At 45.2% G+C, this 22,464-nt stretch overlaps 1 protein-coding gene across 1 annotated transcript; it reads left to right on the forward strand.

Annotated features, from left to right (window-relative positions):
- Positions 1-1,946: 1,946 nt before the first annotated feature.
- On the forward strand, positions 1,947-14,477 carry TMEM114 (transmembrane protein 114; the record flags this gene model as incomplete). Its single annotated transcript, XM_084216406.1, has 5 exons — positions 1,947-2,130; positions 3,207-3,287; positions 11,546-11,683; positions 13,093-13,167; positions 14,245-14,477. 5 exons carry the CDS (start codon positions 1,947-1,949, stop codon positions 14,475-14,477), a joined length of 711 nt encoding a protein of 236 aa, XP_084072532.1.
- Positions 14,478-22,464: the final 7,987 nt, after the last annotated feature.

The raw sequence follows: 22,464 nt of genomic DNA on the forward strand, positions 1-22,464 counted from the left end.
TTATGTAGAGTTGATTTACCCTTGAAATGAATGTTTGTCATCAGTCTGGTCAAAAAAGGACCTGGGGTTAGTAGGCTCTGACCTAGGTTTACAGTAAAGTTAGTCTAGACAGAGTCTACAAGGACCTCCACACATCTTGATGTCTAAAATAGATTATTTAATGTTTCTAAAAATAAGCACATGTACAAACTTTGTGGGCCCCAAGATTAGAACAAAACCTCTCCAAGACACAGAGTGTCACTGATAAGCGTCTCATGCCTGATTAACAGCTTGTACCCAGCTGGGTTAAATGTTCCTGCTGTTCTATACCCTTTGCTTTCCCTTGGATTTCACTGGGAGTTGACAGTGGTAGATCATTGCAGGGAAGTGATCATTTGGGTGTATGAGTGCTCTGGTTCACATTTATGAGAAGGGAACTGATAAAACCTCTAAGACATGGTGTTTGTGGGGCTGATATAAACTTTCAAGTAACTCTGCAAATGTAGCTGGGAAAAAAGAGACGAGCTTGGGATCTCATTTAAGACTGGTGCCCCGAGGCTTGCTCCCTTTGTCTCACTGCATTAGTTAGTCTAACAAAACATTTCACTTTGCTTCATTAACTTTGTATCACCCAAACATTGCAATTGCAAGGAGGTAGCAGCTGCCTGGTTTGTGGAACTACCGAGGCATTTTTACAGATTACAGATACAACTTGGAGATGTGAGAAATAGATGGCTGGAGCTCAGAATGATGCTATGGCTGCTTAACAGTGTATTCCTGAACATAAAGACTATTATATTCCCAGCCATATACAGCTTTCAGTAGTTTTGCAGAGCAAAATGTGGTCTGTAGTGTTGATGATTACTGTGTTTATTTAAACACTCTCTCTCAAGGAAAATGTTCCTTTTAACTGATCCTACTGCTGAAGCCCTACTGGTTCACGATAGCTTGTTGCCATGGATGGGTAATGATGTCACACATTCTGCCCAGTGTCCATGCCAGAAAATAAATGAGAATGACTTTTTTAATTACTCAGAGTTACTTAGCAATTCCCTGGAAGACCAGAAGTGAATTACAAGGAAAAAAACAAGATGCCCCATTGACCCTACCTGCACAGTATCTTTATGCCAGTGAAGAGACACAGTAAAACACCAGAGTAAATCCTCTGCGGGTTTGGAAACAAGGTTCTATTACTGAAATACACTTTGTTACTCAACAGATTTCAGTGGGCTGAAGAAGAGCAGAAGGCTGGGTGATGTGTGGCTTTAGGGCTCACACATAAACACCTCGGTAACTTCTGGGGAGGGAGCTTGTGTTCTTCCCTCCATCGGTGACATTCTAACGGGAAAATGATCCCGAGCAGGGTACAGACATCACTGCACCAGCTGGTAAATGCCACACTACTGCCTTCTCTCAGACCCCCTTTCAAATTAGGTTAGAACTGGCCTTTTGAGGTCGGCAGCTGGAAGGCACAGAACAAGAGGGAATCTCTTGTAAACATACCACAAAGGCTGCCGGAGCACAAACTGTGCCTCTGCTCCCCAAACCTCGGCTCTGCTTCCTCCTCCCCTCACAGACCGTGCTGTTTGGAATGCAGGAGCTTTCTCCCCTCCGAGGCGAGCCCATCCCGAGGCTGCCGGAGCGATGGGGATGCCCATGCCCGTGTTTTTGACGCCCCGTCCCTTTCCGTGAGCAGCGCTGGCGCGCCCGATCGCTCGCTCCGCACACGCCTGCGGGAGCTCGCCCGGCACCGGGGCTGGCGGCGGGGTCTCTGTGGGGCCGGGACGGCCCGGCGGCGGCCGCGGGGTGCCCGGTCCACCCGCGGGGTGCCCGGTCCGCCCGCGGGGTGTCCGGTCCGCCCGCGGGGTGCCCGGTCCGCCCGCGGGGCGCGGAGCAGCCGGGGCGGGGCTCGGGGCGCGCTACCTGCGCGGCCGCGGGGCCGGGCGGGGCGCGGCGGCGGCGGCACCATGAGGGTTAACTTGGGCGCGCTCTCCCTCTTCGTGGCCCTGGTGGGACTTTCGAGCTTCATCTTCCTCGTGGTGGCCATCGCCACCGACTTCTGGTACATCATCGATGCCTCCAAGCTGGAGGCGTCCCAGAACGGCACGGACGCGCTCAGCTCGCACTCGGGGCTCTGGCGGACCTGCCGCGGTGAGTGCGCGGGCGGCGGGCCCGGGGCAGCGCCTGCGGGGATGCGGGACTCCGGCTGCGGGTCAGGCTGCGGGGAGGCAGCTGCAGGGGTCTCGGTTCGGGGTCCATCTGCGGGGGTCCGGCTGTGGGGATGCGGGTGGGGATGCGGGGATGGGAATGCGGGGATGGGGATGCGGGATGGGGATGCGGGATGGGAATGCGGGATGGGGATGCGGGATGGGGATGCGGGATGGGGATGCGGTGTCCGTCCGGCTCCAGGCTCCGGCTCGGGGGAGTGCCCGCTGCCCGCGGAGCTCCGGCTCTGCCTGGTTGAAGGGACGGGCGCTCCCCAGCCGTGCCCCGGACCCGTGGGCAGTGCCTTGTCAGTGCCTCCCGTGTCACCTGCCCAAGGAGACATGGGGAGAGCGAATTTTCTGCTACTGTAACCTGATTTTACATTAACTTTTAATTCAAGATAATCTAATAAACGTTAACCATTTAGAAGGAAGGGGATGTCTTTTCATTTTGCTCAGGAAATAAAGGGGCAAAAGTTCTGGGTTAAAGCCATTGAAATTATAAATAAAAATGCAACAAATAAAAATATAAACCTGGTATAGTTTATTTACATAAACAATACAATTAATTTAAATATAAGTATTATTGTGTATCATCATATAGGATTATTATACTCCTATAGATCAATATAGAGGATTTTCCCCATGTAGTTAATTTATATGCTAGGCATTTAACTTTTGGCTTTGATTCCACTCTTAGAAGCCAGGAGTAAGTAATGTTTGCCATAGGCAAGAAAGGATGTTTCCAGAGGAGCAGGGAGAAGGAGCAGGTTGCAGGAATTCTCTCTTTGCTGTGCACTGAGCCCTGTTGCAATGAGCAGATGTTTCCCTGTTGACTCCAGTGGTCAGGCCCCATGGGAGCAGCTGATGCTGCATGCTAAAAATCCTCTCATTTCCTTCCCTACCTAGGAGTGGCTGTTTCAGAAGCAGTAGTATTATAATGATTACATGTACATGCAAAAAACCCAAATATATATCTAGCAAACTGATATAATAGCGTAATTTCCCCCCTTTTTCTACTAGTGAGGAGTGAATGCTACCCTTTGATAAACCCCTTCTGGCACGAGAATGCAAACATCACCGATTCACACAGACAGCTTTTGTGTGAGTAGCTTTTATATTACTTTATATTTCCATCCATCCTTCCCTCCCTTCCTGGCCACTTACAAGGACTCATTTCTGATTCAGAGGGGGAATTCACTGAGAAAGTGTTAGACTCTGCTTCTGTACAATATCTGTCACTGTCTGTGGTCTTTAAGTGTGTTTACTGTTGAAATAACCATCAATTTGGTGACAAGTTCAGCTGATTTCTTCCACAGGAGCTAAACCTCTGACTGGAATGGCACAGGAAGGTACACAATTGCTAAAAATAAAAGGCAAAAGTGTTCGCAATCACCTCAAAGGAGTCTGATCACTGAAAATGCTTAAGAACACATTTAAACTAATCTTTAACACAGCCACTTTTCTAGCCTTTCAAGGGGACCCCCTGGCACTCATAAAAGACTTAAGTATGGGAGAATTTAAGAAAATAAATCAATGACCAAAAGCAGTGTTCAAAGTCTTTGAAGAACATCATGTTCAAAAACATTCGGCTTCTAATATATTTTCTTCTTTTTCTTTAGATTCATTTGTCAATGCCAGGATGTTTTCAAAAAATCCAAACTGAACATTTTCAAATAATTACAGGCATCTCCTAGAAGATGATTTACCATCTTTGCATCATATATTTGGCACAATCCTTTTCTCACACACCCTTCTGTATGGGCTTGCTTTTTACAATTTTTTTATTTACTCACTTCTTCTCCCTGACTCTGCAGAATACATGCATTTGTCCTGTTTCTTAAAATGGAACTCTTTCCCTCAAAACCAGCCACTCCCTGGGCTCCAGAGAGGCTTAAAGGATCTTTAGTTTCCTAGAGCTGATTGTCTCCTGGATCCCTTTGAGGGGTCAACATTAACTGAGCCTCCCTGACCATGTTTTAAGTGTCAGCACCTCCACTGTTATGTTGGTCCAACATTTCAGGATGAAACATTTTCAAAAGCTGTGTGCATATTTGCAAAAAGGTTATTTTTCACAGGTGGGAGATTGCAGCTCTTCAGTTAAATAACAAAACAACCCCAAAAAGCAGTGCTCTTTTGGTTATACAAATGATGTTGGCTTGGAAACAAAGGATGGCTCTTTGTGAGTCATGAAGTGTAAGAAAATAGTGGATATGAATAAAAATTGTATTAATAATGATGTTTACAGACTCTTTGGGGCCTTGGAGAGTTTTTCCTCTCTCACTTTCACATCAAGTACTATTTTTATGTTCCTGGAAAAACACTTCAGGACTGCAAAGACACTTGCATATTTTATTATAAACAGGCATAGTCTGCCTAAAAGTGATGAGAGAAGAAATCAAAGATACTTCAATTGAAAGAACCTGCTAGGTTTGATTGGAATGCCCTACTGAGTCAACTTTTTGATTTTTTTGTGTTCAGCTTCAATGCAGTTTTAGTGTGGTGAGGCTACAGATCCTCAGCAGTAGCAGCTGAACATAGAAAGTACCATGTCAGTACTTCTTCCTTCTAGGGAATATAGATATTTCTGAGTGACATCTAGATTCTTCAGGGCCTGAGATAGTACCTTCTACATCAGCTTTACTCTTCTCTCTTAAATATTTCTGACTGTGGCCACTGATTCGTATTTAGGCAGATCATGGCAAACCATCTTCATCTACAACACATTTTAACCAGAATTTTGGAGGGAAATTCTGTGATCGTGGAATGCAGTGTAGTTACAGCTGTTCCTTCATCTGCTGCTATATGTGGCAAACAAGCCAATTGCACAGCTCGAGTTGGTTACTTCACAAAAATGACATTTTTCTCTCTGTGTGCCTGTGAAGGTGTCTGTGAGGCACAGCCACGTGGGATTAATCTCATTCCATCCAGCTGTACGCTCATATTTCTCACTGTTTCATTGGCATTGAATTTCATGAGCTCTGGCAACATCAAACCTGTTTCTTTCTGATTATTTCTAAAAAGACTTTAAAGGACTGTCTCCTAAAGTAGGCACTTAAGTCACACCTTGGTCACATCCCTCACTCTCCAGAGTCTGAGTGCACTTCCTGGCATGTCTGAACTAGACCCAAGTGCCAGAGAGGTTGGAGAAAGTCTGTATGTGAGTGCAGAGGGCTGGGCCCAAGTGGGAACAGAAGGGCTGACAAACCCTTCATTAGAAAATGAAAAACCTCCATGGTCCCTTCCTCCACATTCCCAATAGCTCCCCTATTCATCCCAGCAGATTCCTTTGAGCCTTATTGTGTACTTCAAACTGAGCTCCTGGCAAATTAAAATAATTGGGTGCCCGAGTTAAAACCCTGTGCTAGCAGCAATATTTCCCAGGCAATCAACCCAGGGCTTGCTGAGCCTGGGACTGTGGTGTATTTTCACATCACAGGAGTGCTCTTGAGCTGCTCCTCTAATGGATTGGACACAAACACACTCTCTCCTCTTCATTAGCCTTCCCTTTCCGCTCTTACCACTCCCCCCAGCTGAACATGCAGTGCATACCCTCCCTCCCCTCAAACCCACAATGGATAAAATATTTCCCTGTTATAGATTACACCATGGCCTGGTTATTTGTTTAAAACATCAGCCACTGTCTAAAGAAAAATACCACTCAACTGCCTACTACTGACTTTTCTGAAAGTTCTGCATTAATAAAATTCTTTTTCACTGGAGACGTGCATTTTCCTCTGGCCCAAAAAGGAATAAAATGCAACTATCACTTTTTCTAATTTAGACAGTTATTAGAGTCTCTTGGTGACTACTAGGATTAAAGATAGCCCTCTGAAAATTCCCCTTAGAATTTAAATTTGTCAGCAAAGACACCTCTGTTATTTTGCCTTGCCATGCGTTCTCCTGTGCCAGCTATGGCAGACAAGCAGCAAGAGCAACATTTTTCATGGTGAGCTGAATCCATCTCTCTCTAAATGACAAAATAAGGATGTCACTGACTTCAAAGGCAGCTGCATCGAGTTCTGAGCAGCTTCACCATTTTCCAGTAGCAGAAATGTAACCTGCAAAATCAGATGTAGATGTTGAGGATCACACACAGGGTAGAAGGAATGGCAGTGTTTCATCAGCTGAAACCTTTTTCCCCAGAATTTGAGCTTTCTAAAAGAATTTCTTAAAAGAAAAACCCAAACAAGAAACCTCAACTTGTAACACTGATGAAAAGTTGCTCTTAGACATTTTTGTCACATAAATATTTTCCATTTACCAAAGCCCATGTTGTTAATAATAAATAAATGCCAGTACAGATTTAGCTGAAGGCAGCACTAGTGTAATCCTTGCAAAATGAAAAATGTTGTAACTATTTCTATTCAAAACCAGACAATTTCTCTTGAATCCCAGCTTTGCACTTGAGCTGCTGCAGGGTCCCACCAGCACTGCAGAGCTGGGGCTGGAGTTATAAAAAATAATGTGAGAGGAACAGCTGCTCTTTCTTACTGTCTGTGGGACACACAAACCATCTGCATTCGGTGCCTACAAGGTAAGATTAAGCCTCTGGCAATCCTGACTTTTTGTCAGAGATTTGAACAACATGGCCAGTGATTGATTTCCTTTTACAGGTCCATTTTTAGTGCTCTCCTCTATTCCTGACCCATCCAGAAATTAGTGTTTAATGGATGTGGTTTCCACTCATATTGTTTTTCTGTTCTAAAATCAAGACAGGAGCATGCAGCTGCCCATGCACAACTCTTTAAAGTATTCTCTCCAGAGTATTTTTATTTTTCTGTTTTAGACATGAATGTAACTGCAACCATGAGGCTGCACTCAGGTCAGTGCTTCCTGCAGGGAAATGATCTTTACAGCAGGGGCAGCCCTGATACCTCAGTTGTTTAAATGTAACAGCTGCCTTGGTTTCTTCCTCAACAAAATGGGTTTAATAGTACAGATAAACTTGTCTGGATTTCCTCACAGCATGTGCACCCTGTAAAGTCATGCACCAGCTGCTTTCACACTTTACCCTGCTCTATATTCACTGAGCTGCAGTTTATGATGTTGGAAAGAATGCTCTTTTCGTTGGCCACTGTGACTTTTTTCCTGAGGGATTTGCAGTACTTTGCAACTTTTCTTTTGGTTTTAAGCTACCAGAGGGAAACAGCTGGGGCTGGAGCAAGAGCCATTTCAGAGGCCAAGTGAAATGAGACCCAGATGATGCACTCAGAAATTCTGGCTTGATTGGTCTGGTAGGTGTGTACCTGTTTCTGAGCAACAGTGCACTGTTCCTGCAGAGAGGGGCCAGTGGACATCTGCTTCAGTACTTACTGTAGATATAACAGTAAACAAGGACAGGAATCTGAGATAACCTCAGCACCACTGCAGCTGAGGCCTAGCAGGTGACAAGTTCTGATGAATATTCTCGTTTTCAGATTCATTGGTAGCCCAGCAGCAGGATGTGAGCCACGGTGCATTGCTCACATCCATCATTCCACCCATTCCTGCTACTGCAGTTTTTGTCAGTGCCTCCTGCTCCAGCTCGAGCAGCATTTTATTTCTGCTGTCTGCAACTGGTCTTCCCATTCATCTCAGAGATTTTTTGAGAAAAGCAGGAAGCCAAAACATGTAACACACAGACCAGAGCCTGGCTAATGATCCTGGAGACCCCTTCCTCTGTGAGCAATCCTCCTCTGCCACCTTTTCTCTGTACAACAGGAGGGAATCCAGCCTTCCTGCCCCTGTGGCCCAAGCCCAGAACACTCACATTTAGCCACAGACAATTTCTTTCAGTTGTTCATTGGTTCCCTAAGTTGTTTCCTTGCTTTTTGTCCCAGCAAGCAGGTCAGACTTTCTCTGTGCACTTTTTCTTCCTGGCTTTGCCAAGTCCTTCTGGAGCAGCCCCGTTGTTTTTAACAACTGCCAGGAGCCTGTTTCAGCTGGAGGCTTTTGTCTTTCTAACTGGCTCTTTAGTTACTGCTGGGCAAGACAAACAGACCCTTAATTAAGCTCTTCTGAGCCCCTGCCATTTGGAGTATTTCTGACGAGGTGATATTGCAGATTTCTAGGCACTATTTGCTGTTGAGCTGTGCAAACAAATCCAAAGTTAGTCTGAAGCAATTAAGCTGCAGGATGTTAACAGGAGATGATTAACAAAACTGCTGGGCTTGCACTTGGTCACTTCTGACCCTCTCAGTGCTTCTAGTTCATTCCACAGATTTCTCTCACAAACAACTCCTCAACAACTGTGTTGGGTGGTAATTTGGAGCTGCCTGCCAAATTCTCAGTTCTGGACACACACTGCAGATGTCATTCCTACAGACATTTGGCCAGAGCTCTGCTAAAAGAGCCTTGGCCAGCTAATGTAAAACTTCAGTAACCACGATTAAGCAATTTGATTCTTTTTTGCTTCAAAAAAAAGCAAGTGTTCTTTAAAAGTTTATGAGTTTGTTTTGGTATTTCCAAGATTAAACCATTGGATCTTTCATGTTAGACTAACAGGGGACTCAGGTGTTGAGAAATAGATGTAGGAAACTAAATTCTGTTTTACAAGAAAGTGCACATGCCTCTTCTTGTGCTTAGGGTGTTTTTTTTCCAATACTAGAGCAATTTCATCAGTATGAAGACAGTTATATGTTTAATACATAATGCATAAATGTGTATTTCAACAGAAACCGAAAAACCAACTAAAATGACTGCAAAATGAATGTTTTAACTTCTTTCACAGATGATTATTGAAGACAGAAACACAGTAAAGATATTTTAAGTAATTTTCTTCTATAAACTAATTCTGTTCCTCTAATCAAGGAATATAATGGCATAATATCATATGCCAGATGGCATGAATTCAGATTCCTGAGTGGTTTCCATGGCAGCATTTTAGAATAAGTTTCCCAGGCAGTTTCAGATTTCATAGTACAAATGGGTATTAGATATTGAACTAGAACACTGGAGATTATAAAAGTACTATTTGACCAAATAGAATTCACTAAATATTTGATTTCTAAAAAGCTGACAGTGATTAATGAGAAATGTGATCCCAGCTGTGGGTAGGAGAAGTAAGGCTCTGTCACAGTGTGGTTTGTGGTTTCAGCTGAGCTATCCCTAAACCCTATATTTTCACTGAAGAGGGCACAAAAAATCAGAGTTATTGCAACTGTCACAGATGATTAATGTAATCTAGGAAATCCCAAGGATGCTCTGGTATGGTTTTCCTTTCCTTTCCTTCACAAAGTTCCATTCAGAGTGTGCTTTGCTCACCCACATGTGTCCTGGCTCAGTGTGCAGTGGCTGAAATCACACCATGACAAGAAAAACCAAAGAATGGCAAGTCAGAGCTGCTGTCCTGAGGTGGAATTAGTTAGCAGTGACTTGGGCTGGTGAGGGAGATCAGAGGGCAGAGAGCCAGCCGTGAACTTGGCTATGTTTGCCCTCTCTCAGCAAGGCCAGCTCTGAGGACAGGGCTGCACCACTCTTACATTCAAACTTTCAAACTTCTCAAGTGTTAATTGCATCCTCCAAGTGCTTTTCCACCTTTTACTGCAAGACCAAAGCTAAGATGACACATGGATGTCAGAAGGGTGGGGAATAATTAAAATGACACCAAATAACCCTCAGCAAGCTCAAATGTGGCTGGAGACCACACTCCTGCTGCTGCTGCCTATCTGGAATATGAGAACTGATTTGGGTGCCCAATCTCTGCTCTGTCACTCTGTCTCATCCCATCCCCAACCACCTGTAACCACATGAAACTCCTGAACTAAGTGCCATGGCTGTTCCTCACCTTGGAGTTCAGCTAAGACCTGCAGGCAGTTCTGACATGCTGCTTTGTTCCCAGTGAGCTGAAGGTTGAGCTGGCTGTTAGCACTGAGAATTGCTTTAGGGCTGTGTTTGTTGGCCAGTTTTGCTGGAGGAAGGCCCAGGGAGTGTCCTCAGCTTGAGAGTCAGAGGGAAAATGCTCTCTTCACTGCAGAATGTTGAATTCATGATTTCTGAGCATCAGCTGGTCCTGATGTCAGCACATGTGGGACTGAATATGAAAACATAATACAAGAAGCAGAAAAAAAACCCCAAAAATTGTCACTTCCCAAAACTTTGTTGTTTGCCACATTCCTTTTTTTTTTTTTTTTTTTCTGTTAGCATGTTCTGTGCTACACAAAATAATGTCTGGAAACCACATTCTATTCAAGTACAAACAGCAACAGTGTCTGCCTTGATGCCATGCAGACCCTTCCTAACCTTCCAGGCTTCTGGAACTGAACAGAGACATGCACACAATTGTGTCTGATCTTTGCAATGCTGCTGTTGAGGATGAGCTAGATCCTCAGCCAGGGGCAGATGCAGCAGCTCCAATTCCATGGGCAGTTACAGTGACTTGAAAAAATTGATCATTTGATCACACACCAACTGTGAGCTCTTAAGTGATTCCTTTTCCTAAGCTAATGGTGTATTGTTCCTCTGTGAAATTAAAGGAGGCAATGATGCCTAGACCTCTTCAGAATATGGATTTTATATTTTCTTTTCTCAGTTACTCTGCACTTTACTCTGGGATGAAACAAATTGATACTGGAATTACTGATTTTTTGGTTATTATTCTAAAATAAGGTTGGGTTGAATGTTGTGGATAGATTACATCAGAGGGAACAATGACACAATAATGGTTTATGATGGAAAAAACCAGGGTGATATGAAAAAATACATAGCAACCCTCTGTTTACACAGCTACTAAAATATTATAGGGATCAAGAAAGACTAATGTAAAACATTTAGCACGGGAGGAAGCAAGCAGGATAGGTTAATGCACTTAGTGAAGCTGCTGTAGAAAACTGACAGACAGAATCAGAGCTGGATGGGAAAATTTTCCTCTAGTTGATGGTCAGCTGCAACAAAGGAAAAGGTCAGCAATTTGCTACATCAGTGCAGCAGAGGACACGTGACAGGAGAGAAACCTTTAACCAAAGCATGGCTGGATCTCACTCCCAGGCAGAACAGTGTTTTTCACAGAACAGGGCTGCTTTCATTAGGGTTGCCAGTGCCTACCTGGGATGCACCCCCTGATATCAGCTGGCTCAGGAGCTGAGAGCAGTTTGATTGCTCACACATTTCTGTGTGGACATATCCTCTGTGTCTGTGGCCTCTGTTGGAAACACAGGCTGTGATCCTGTGAGGGCTTGTTCTGCCTGCCCCCTTTTCCTCCATGCCATCTGTTTGTCCTGCTGATTTCCACTGGAAACCCAAGGGCTTGTCCAGTTTCTTGTTTGTGCAGCACAGAATGAGGCTTTGATCCTGATCAGGGGCTCTGCGCTTGGTGATTATTGGTACACCCACTGACACCACAATAAAATATTACAATATTAACATTCTTCATTTTTCTTCAGACATGCATGGAACATTTGTCATCCTGATGCCCCTCAGCCTGATACTGATGATTTTTGGAGGAATGACTGGATTCATCAGTATTCTTGCCAGGGCCTACCTGATGCTCCTAGTGACTGGACTGCTTTTCCTTTTTGGAGGTACTAAATCCAACTCCTGGCCTAACCCTTTTAGATAACAAGAGTTTGTATCTGGGAGTCATCACTTTGTTTTCTAGGGGATGAAAGCAAGAATTTGCTCTCAGAATAGTGCTGGTGTTCATTCCCCTGGTGCCTGCTGGGGTCCTGGCTCTGGAATAGAGCTGCTGAGGAAAGGCAAATATCCCTCCTTGGGGAGTGAGTCACCCTTTGAGCAGCCTGTGTGTGCTGTGCCCATTAACACTCAAGATTCAATAACTTCTCAGCAGAGTGCACAAATCCTTTACAGGCAGGCTAATGGGGTGATGGAAAAGTGACTGTGGAATTACCAAATTTTAGGATTGCACAGATTTTGCAGCTGCTAAGAAAACTGATGTTTTTAAAAAGGCTTTTGCATTGAGTTCCTGAAAAGGGACTTTTTAGGCATTCCTGGCTTAGCCTCACTGCTAGTTTTGATCTAGAGTGGTGTCCCCAAACTGTGGGTCACAAAAGGAAACCCCCAGAAGTTATTTAAGTTGGAGTGTGACATTTCAATTTGAAGCTAGTAAAATGCTTTTACGCTTCTTTTTATTTTTTTCTTCGCTGCTGTATCCAAACCCACAGTGTTTTAGAAAGTAATTTATGAATTAAAAAAACCTAAAAACATTCTGTCAAAATAGGAAAACTGTGTTTAAATCTGCATCTTCTGTTCCAAACAGATTTTCAGCGCTGTTTTACAATGTAACTTAAACCAGAAATTTTTCTCAACAGAAAAGGGGATCCTCAGAATTGGCTCTCATCAACTGCTCATGCAGTCCTATTTTTAAGAAGAAAATGCTAAGAGATTGCTGGAAGCAAATGCTGCTGTCTCAAGCCTTGACTGAGCTTTTTATTCTGAAATGCTCTAACACAGACCAACCATCCCCCATTATGATTGTCTCCTAAAAAGAAGAGCAGGTTCTAATTTCAGAGCAGCAGAAAGCTGTGTTCACTGAAAAGGCTGGTGGAAAACTGCTCCAGAGAGTCAGGGAAAGATGAAAAGCTGTGAAGTGCCAAGCATGATTATCCCACTGGGGAGTGGAGCAGGGGCCTCTCTGAGCTCTTTGGGGCTGCAAAGGGAAAGGAAAAACAGAGGCAGTGTCGGGAGAGGGGTGCCTGAGGAGGAGGTTCTGGGCATGCAGTGTCCCAGGAGAACAGAAGCAGACTCTGGGGTGGCCTTGGGCTGGGAGCAGCCCCCCATCCTGCTCTGGCTGGATGCACAGAACAGTTTTGTAGGACACCCAAATTCACAAAGTCGAGTGTTAGTTAGGTAGTTCTGTCTCAGCCATTCCAGAAATGTGTTTTTTTTTAAACCCTCAGAACTGATGTGCTCCACATATCAGGAACATAGCTTTCTCTCCTTTTTTTTTTTTTTAATTTTTTTTTTTTTGCAAGGAATTTGCACAGAATTCAGTGCACCTTGTTGAAAATGTCAACAAATCAGTCTTTTCCATTTCTGCTGACAAAAGGTATGAAGCAATTTCCTCCCCCCTGCTTGAGAAGGAATAGAATAAGGTACAGGCAGCAGATGATGGTTTAAATCAGGAATCTGAGTATGAATTTGGATTGATGGATAACCCAACACTCTTCTGTCTTGGCTTGCCTCTAATCAAACATATATTGCTGGCAAAAAGGCAGCTCATCAGGACTTACTGTAATTTAACAGAAAGCTATACCAAAATTTTCTCTCTCGAATCAAATCCACTATTTTGTCCTGAAAGTGATTCAGTATTTCCTTTCCCTGGGCTGCAGTCCTTTTGTCCAGGGCCTTGTTACTGCACCTTTTCTGCTGCTGATCCAGTAAAGGGTGATTTCCATCAGTACCTGTCCTTTGACTGACAGGGAGGCCAGGCTCAGGATGCAGTGTGTACCTGTTCCAGATGTGCCATTCCCTACATTTGCCACCTTTTGAACAGTATTTTCTTTCTGAAAACATCTGGCTCCTTGTGTGAGTGCCTTTATTAATTTATTTTTATTCTGTCCCAAAGATGTCTTTGACTCAGGTATTTGGAAGGGATGGGTAGTCATGGCAGCACAACACTTGGTGGGAAGTGATGGTGAAGAGCACCAAATTTACATTAAACACTCAAAACTGAGATTAGTCAGGGAACAGCCTCAATTCAGTGACCTGAAATACAGGAATCTGGGTCTCTGTGGGCTTTCTTGCATACAGGGAGGCAACTGTCCATGGTGCTCAGCAGTGAGGAATCAGGACACATTGCAGTACAGCTCTGAAAACAGAGCTGCACATGCATTAGGTATCTGTAAAATACATGTGCATTGAGGGAGGCTTGCTGCCAGATGTTGTGATTCAGTCTCTGACAGTGAGAACACATAATTCTCAGTGGACACAAATAACCCTGCCTTTACTTCCCTCTCACCCTCATTGCCCAAGAAACCAACCACAGCTAGATTGCAAGGATAATCTGTAAGTCTGGCCTGGCTGGAATAGGAAGGAGTGGCAAAGAGGCCCTAAGACATATCCAACTGATTGTTTTGAATTTCTTCAGTGGCTGCTAAGTGGCTGAACATGTTTCTCTTTTCAGCTCTCGTTACCCTGACAGGGATCAGCGTCTACATTGCATATTCAGCTGCTGCCTTCCAAGAAGCTGTTTGCCTCCTGAGGAGCAAGGATCTCCTGGTGGAAATTGACATCAGGTTTGGCTGGTCCCTGGCGCTGGTCTGGATCTCCTTTGTGGCAGAAGTGCTGACTGGGGCCGTGTTCCTCCTGGCAGCAAGGGTGGTGGGTCTGAAACGGCGGCGTGAGCAGGCTCTGTGAGCATCAGGTGCCTGTGCAGCCACAGAGCCCTGCAGAGCCTGACAGCCTGGATTGCCTGGTCCATCTGCTCACCAGGGGCAATAAGAGTGCAAGGCTGAGTGTCTGGGCAGCTGCTGTGAGCCTTTTTCCTCACGGGTGGCTGTAAACCACAAAGACTCTGGTAAATCAGTCAAACATTCCAGGTGTTGTCAACTAGCAAACCCTTGTGTCCTTAGAAGAGAGTGCATTGCAGTGTTTGCATTTCCAGAATAACCTCAGCTGGCAGCTCATCAGACATCTCCATTGGTTGCTTAGAACAAGGCAGATCTCTTGCTTTCTTTTCTCTTTCCTGCTGTCTCAGCAAAGTGACCTTGCAGGCCAGATTTTGGGTTCTCTTAGAGGGACGTGGACCTGTTGGAGTGAGTGCAGAGGAGGCCATGAAGATTCTCAGAGGACTCAGCCCCTCTGCTCTGCAGATGGACTGGGAGAGCTGGGGCTGTTCAGCCTGGAGAAGAAAAGGCTCTGGGGAGACCTTGAAGCCCCTCCCAACACCTGAAGGGGCTCCAGGAGGGCTGGAGAGGGACTTGGGGCAGGGGCTGGTGGTTGGAACAAGATGATATTTCACATCCTTTCCACCCCAAACCATTCCAGGACCCTGCAAACCAGCAGGTGGTAGTGGCTGTGATGCTGAAGCTCCCCAGAGCAGTGCAGTGGTGAGTGCACTGCAAGAGAAAGATACAGCTGTTTTCCAGATGTTCTGACTAACTGCTGGGGACGGCCCCAGGCTCTCAATGATCAGCCTACACACTTCTCTCCTTCAGCTTTTTCAGCTCTGCAATGCAGAAGATCTATCTGATGTATTTTCCAGTTTTTACTTTGCAGTTTTGATGATGCTTCTTTTTCATGAAGTTTGTGCACGTGCTTTGTGCCAGAACGTTCATCTTGTGCTGAAACTGCCGAGTAAACTGAACGTGCAGGACACACGAATTTCATTTTGGGTGCCAAGCAATCCAGTTTTTCCTCTTCAGTGCCCACTGGAGTTACTGAAGAAATTTCCCCTTGACTGCTGTGCTGAACAGAGGCTTGAATGTGATAGCAGCTCCACTACCCTTCTGTTAGATGATGTATTTCTGGAGGCCCTCAGCACTCTGCAGCTCAGGACTGTGACTCAGGAGCTGTGCCAGGCACCCTCTGTCACTGGGCAAGTCCCTTGTGCATTCTGAGCAGCACAAGGGGCACCATCATTCACCTACCTCTGTTAAACACCAGAACAATTTTATCAGTGTGTCCTGTGTTGAAGATTGCACATTCACTCTGACCAAGCTCTGCTCTAATCTCTGTCCCAAAGTACCAATTCTTTTATTAAAAATATAGTGGCAGGGAGCTCCTGAGAGCTGACAGGCTTTGGAGATAGAAGGGAGCATTTTAATGCTGTGTTGTGAAGGGAGAACTGAGCCAGGAAACTTGTCCAAGGTCACATGGAACCAGAGTTTCTGAATCCTGGGCTAAGGCCTTGCTTGTCAGATCCTGCTTGTTATCAGAATTAAATAAGGCTCAAAATCCAGAATAGACTGAGCAGTAGAAATTCTGTGACTAACTAGTACAATTTTGTAATTCTTAGCTGCTCCCACATTGGTTTCAGGTGTTTTCCATGTTGCCTTATGTTGGGACCCTGTAATTGAGTCATTTTACAAGTTAAAGCGTACCAAATCAGCTCTATAAGAAGTGTAAGAAAAAAATCCTTTGTAGTCAAAATTCCATGTGCTTAAGTGAATGATGTAAAATGTAATTCTCTGTTTTGGTGCTGGTGAAACTATTTATAATGCAATTTGTATGATGTTACTCAGACATTACTGCAAGCTGTAACAGTAAAATACCATCTGAGTTATTTTTTGAATATTTATTACAGATGTTATTTTAAAGCGGTTTTGAGTGTTGTAAAATTAAATAAAATGACATGTCAGAGTGGGAATTATTTGCTGAGACATGAAAGAACTAAGATATTTATTTTTCTTTACCCTATTTTGCAGATTTATTCTACTGTTTTTTATAATGCTTTTGAAGCTCCTGTGTCAGATGTGGTAGGTATTTAAAAGACATTTACACAGCTACAATATAAAATACTCAAGTGATCAAATCTAATTAGCAAGCCAATGAATCTCTTATTGAATTAGAGCAATTCTCATTTCCATGGCTCTCCTAAATTTCTCATTCTGGCTTCCTGCAATATCTGGCACAATGCTAATAAAGAGTATCTTCTGCTCCTGAACGTTTGCATAACCCCTGAATTTCTCTGAAATTCCTTCTGAATACAAAGAACAAAAGATGGTTTGGAATAGTCAAATTAGCATCGAGCATTTTGAAAAATTATACTGGGAAGAGGAAACATTCTAGAAGGGACTTTATGTAATTTGAAAGAAATGACCATATCAGCTTCTTCCTCTTACTGAAATTAATGTTTATTTAATACCATGTCCTTTGCTGTGTTTTCCCCAAAATACTTTGCTGAGATGAGGACAGAGACTGCTCCCATTACTTTGTGGTGAATGGCAAACTCATTGGTGATTTGCCACATCAGAAGGGAAGGAAAACAGATGTGCAGAGCAGAGCAGAGCAGCAGTGTCTGAGAGTGCCCAGAGCTCCTGCCCTGCACCAGGCACTGCTTCAGGACTTCTTGAGGGGTGGCAGAGCAGGACAGGGGAGGACAGAAGAATCCTGGAACGTGAAAAACATGGAAATATACCAGTTGTTTAGAGGCCATGCTGGTGAATGACCCCACAGGGATTCAGTGTGTGTCTGCTGTCCCCGCAGAGCTGTCTCTGTGTCCCCACCTCTGATGGCACAGCCCTGCTTTGGACACAGCTGCAGCCAAAGCAGCCCCAGGCATTTGTTATCCACAGCCAAGAGCTCCTGTGGGGCTGGCAGGTGCCTGTCACTGTCACTCTGTCACACCCTCCTCAGCTGGACAGGGGACACGAAATCTGCTGAGTTTGGGACGAGAAAAGGGCAGGGAGAGGTCACTTGCCAATTACTGTCATGGGCAAAACAGACTCAGCTTGAGGAAATTGGTTTAATTTATTAGCAATCATGGTAGGAGAATGAGAAATAAGCTCAAATCTTAAAAACACTTCTACTCATCACCCCTCCCTTCTTTCCAGGCTTATCTTCACACAATTCCCTGCCTCCTGTCCCCGGAATGGCACAGTGGGACAAAGGCTGGGGGTTCAGTCTGCTCATCACACATTGCCTGTGAAGCATCTTCCTCCTCACCCTCTGCCCCTGCTCCAGCATGGGGCCCCTCCCAAAGGACCCAGACTTCCATGAACTCCTCCAACAAATTCTTTCCCTGGGCTGCAGCTCTTCACAGACTGCTCCAGGGTGAGCCCCTTCCAGAGGGTGCAGTCCTCCAGGAACACCCTGCTCCAGAGTGGGCTCCCTGCTGGCTCACAAACCCTGCCAGGACCCTGCTCCAGCCTGGGCTCCTCTCTCTGTGGGTCCTGCCAGGACCCTGCTCCAGCCTGGGCTGCCCAGGAGATCCCAGCCCCTTTGGGCAAGCACTCTGGGGTGCTCCACAGCTCCAGGTGATCTCTGCATCCCAGAGCACCTCCCTGGGCACAGCCAGGGGATCTCAGCTCTGCCCCTGAGCACCTCCTGCCCTGCCCTGGGCTCTGCAGAGCTGCTCCTCTCCAGCTCTCGCTCCTCTCTCGGGCTGCAATTTGTCCCTGCACAGCTGCTCTTCCCCCATCCCAAATCTGCCATCCCAGAGGTGCTGCCCTGCCCTGCCTGGGCCAGGGGTGGCTCCATCCTGGAGCTGCTGGCCTTGGCTCTTTTTTGCAAATGAAATTCAATGGTCTCAGCTATTTCAAGTGGAAAAACAAAACCTGAAGAAATCTGAGCCTGCTTCCTAAATAAAGATGTCCTTTTCTCTGGTTCCTTTAGTGAATTCCTTGCAGTGAAGCTGTGCCTAGTTAGCTAAGACACATCAATAAAAAAACCCCTTGTCCCCATGCCTCCTAACTGTCATTCCCACATTAACAGATTTAATTGTTCCCATCTCAGGATGAAAATGTTAGGATAAATGCTCTGGCTTTGTGTTAGAGAGTCAAACTCCCCCCAGATTTAATATAACCGTGCTCAAGGGAGATTCCCTGGTGCTTCTAAGTGGGCACAGCTCTTGGCTCAGAAACGATGAGCACACAGGAATTTGGTCAGGTGTTCTTAAATGCCAGCTAAAACTCCTTGGAAGGCCAGGTTGTGCCCAGAGCTTGAGCTATCCCTGGCTTAGGTCATGGGTCTCTATTACTGGATTGCTGTTCTAGTTAAACTGCAGAAATTACACATTTTCCTGTTACTAAAGCATTGTAGTGCCGTTTTACTGCAGTACCTTCCTCTGCTTTACACATCACCTTTAACCCTAACAAAGCCCTCAAACTTTGCCCTCCCTTTTTGCCAGCGTTTGCAGCAGCCCTGTCCCCGTCACACCCAATTTTGGATGCTCACATTTATCCCGAGGGGTCAATCCCACTCGGTAGTGGCACCAATCACGGTGGATGCTCTCAGCTGAGACCTTTTCTTTTTGGAAGGGTTTGCACAGAAGCCGCGGTCTGTGCTGACATCTCCTGGCTGCTGTGAGAACCTGGCTGTGTTTGGGAAGAACATCTTATTTGTCTTGCAGAACAGCCAGACAGACCCGTGGGTCTGTGAAACCTGCGGGGCTTCAAGATCTTAAAGGTCTTCTCCAGCCTATTCTGTAATTCTGTACTAATTTTTGTACGACTGGGGAGGCTGTCAGGCTCACTACTGTCTTGCTCCTTGCCATCTGGAGTTAAAAATGTCAGGTGTTGGGAAATGTGCTGATAAGCATCATCTTTTTAAAACAAAATAAACACAAAAACCTTCTTAAAGGTTTTTATGCTGCTGTTCTTAGGAGATACAGCCGTGCCAATGATGGTTACATTTTGATTTAGATCAAGCAGCACAGTTTTTAATACATTTGTGGCATAAATGTTGAAATTAATTGCTGGAGCTAATCAAATTGAATATCTGAGGATTCAAACAACAACCACAACAACAACAAAAATAATAATAATAATAAAGGAGCTTTATATCATGGCTTATTTCCATGATATGACAGACTGTCTAAGAGTTGAACAATTGAACCTGACTTCAGGATTGGTCCAGACAATCTAAGAGAAGTTCTGGAGAAAACAACATGCTACATTTTATTAATTTTTACCCTCTTTCCATATTTTTTTTTTTGGAAGAAAGGAAGTTGTGCTCCCAGTATGAGCTGAACAACACCCCAACATTACTGAATTTTGAAACTGTGCAACAACTGTCAAAGCAGGAGAGGCCAAATCTAGCCTCTGACATTGATGAGATTCAGCCTTCCTTTCCCAGTGACTGTGGCAGCATTATCCACCCCAGAGCTATGAATGCATCTCTGCACAGGCTCTTCAGACACAGCTGGGATTCTCCCAAGCCCAATCACCAACACAGCATCTCCTGAAGGAAAAAAAATTCTCAGCTGTGGTGCAGCCTTGACTTGCTAGGCTTACATGTTGGATGAGGACTATTTGGGGGTATTCCTTCATCCCTGGGCTGTGCTCCCAGGCAGATGAACAGCAGCAGGTTTGGGATCTGCAGGTGTTAGAGGGAAAGGAGGAGGGAAGCAGGGCCATACCCACTGAAACTGCAGTGCACTGGCAGACTGAAATCTCTTGTTCTGTGTGACCAAGTCTCTCAGCCTACTGGTGAAGGAAACCCATCCTTGTGATCTTACAGGAACCCTTCAGGTTCCATCAACATTGAGGACAAGGCACTGAAGTCAGCACTTGTAAAACTGCCAGAGAGAAAGGGACATGGGGCTTCAGGAAGGCAAGTTTCCATCGGTTAATGAGTTACTGCTTATCAGCCAAGCTGTCACAGTCAAATGTATTTATGGTCCCAAGGCACCTCCCATCACTCTTGGATGTTAAAATGCATTTATTCAGCACAGCATCTCCCAGCCTGGTCCTGTTCACACAATGGTTTCAGCTATTGGGTTTAATATTTCATTTGGAGCAGACCAGAGCTGATGAGCAGTGAAGTATTAAAAAGCAGCACTTTGGTGGTAACCTGCTTGTTTGCCTCATTACAAAGACAGCTGAAAGACACCTTGGTTGGGGCTGAAGGGATGGGAGGCAGCTCCCTGAAGAGCTTTTGGCTGATAATGTTACCATTTTCATTTTTGCCAAGGACAAAGCAAACACTTGTCAGGGAAGGCTGGGATCCTCTCCGTGCAATGCTCCCTAGGTGTGGAAGGGAATCTCTGTGCCAAGAGCTGAAGAGCATTTGCTAATGGCTTGTGCCTCTGGACAACACATCTGGCTGCTGATGGGGCCAGCATATTTCTCCATCCATCCTGGCCCTCTCCAATATTTATAAGCTAATGTTCTCTGTAATGCTTGTAGCATACAGAGAGGCTGAACCAAATGGCACTGTGGAGGAGTCTCCATTTTCACAGCCTTTTGGAACTGACTGCATCAGTGCTGTGAAAATCCTTTGGCATCATAAACCTTTTATTGCCACCGTTCCCACTTGAGTAGTATCATACAGTGAAACATTTAATTATGCAAAAAAATCACACCAAAAAGCCAAACAAAAACACCCACCATAAAAAAGAGTTTTATGACTGTCAAGCAACATCCGTAGATGGAACAAAGTTTTTAGGACTTGCAATAAAAAGTCTTTTCAGTGGATAAAAAGTGTTTTGGGTTGTTTGTCTTTCTGTTTTTACAAACGGTACCTTCCAGGCATGGCACTTGGCAGCTGTATCTCCTTCTTATCTGTGGCAAGATTCATGGATGACAAAACCTTTATTAGTTCCAAGGCACTTCTGCCAAAATGGAGAAGTTCTACATAAGTCACTGAGGAGCCCAGGTTTGTTTCCTTCAGTGATCAGACAGATAAGACAGTGTGCAGTGAAAAATTGTAAATATTTATTTTTCAGAACTCAAGAATAATGTGATATTTATTGAAAACAAAAGAAGAAAGGAATGGGTGCTTTCTCAGCCAATGGAAATCCCACCATTCCCAGACTTGTCTTGTTGATTCAAACCCAGCTATTCTTTGTGCAAACACCCAAGTGCAGCACTGCCAGCAGTGTTTCCTTTTGCTGAGCAGTGCCAGCTCCTTCCTGCAGCCATCCAGCCCCTGGGGTCACTCTGGGGCACCAGAGCTCGAGCAGGGAGGGTTTGGTGCTGCTGTCCCTGCCTGTCCTGGGCATTCCCTGCAGGAACAGCTGCAAACAGCTGCACAGGGAACTCCACCAGCCAAGGATGCCATCCTGGGAGAGCTGCTGTGCCTGCTGTGCCTGCACCACGAAGGGGCTGTCACTAATCCCCCTGGGCTGACTAACACCAAGGGGACAGTGCAGAGACTTTGGGGCCCTGCTTTAGTGACCACTAGCTTGTCACACGAGTGTGCAGGGGCACAGGACTGTACAGCCTGTGCAGGGAGCTCTGCTGGGCTGGCTTCCCTGAAAACAGGATTTGTTATTCCCCCTCGGGGTCTCTGTGGGGGTAGGCAGGAAAATCAGCAATATAAATGAGAAAAAAAATCCACTTCCCATGCAGCTGTCCCGTAGGAAAACCACTCTCCTGCTTCCAAGCCTCTCCTGGACACAGAGCTGTCCTTCAGAATCTCTGGGGCTCACTCTCCTGCTTTGCTGTTCACCAGAAAGTCCTTTCCCTCCTCCTTGGCAATGGTGGCAGTGCATGGGGACCCTCTGTCACCATAACAACTGGGTTATATGTCTTATAATTCAAACTGCTCTCTCTAACTTCAAGGGTCTCTTCCTACACACCATCCAGAGCTCATCAATCCTTCCCTGAGCAATTCTACATTCTTTATTGGACTAGCAACTCCCACACCCACTCCTTCTAAAGCTGCCTCTGCCATTTTATCTCCAAAGCCTGATGAACCATTTACTCACCCATTTGGAAAGAGAATTGAATTGGATACAGGA

Source organism: Fringilla coelebs (genome assembly GCF_963513975.1).
Source record: "Fringilla coelebs genome assembly, chromosome: 16".
Lineage (NCBI taxonomy): Eukaryota > Metazoa > Chordata > Aves > Passeriformes > Fringillidae > Fringilla > Fringilla coelebs.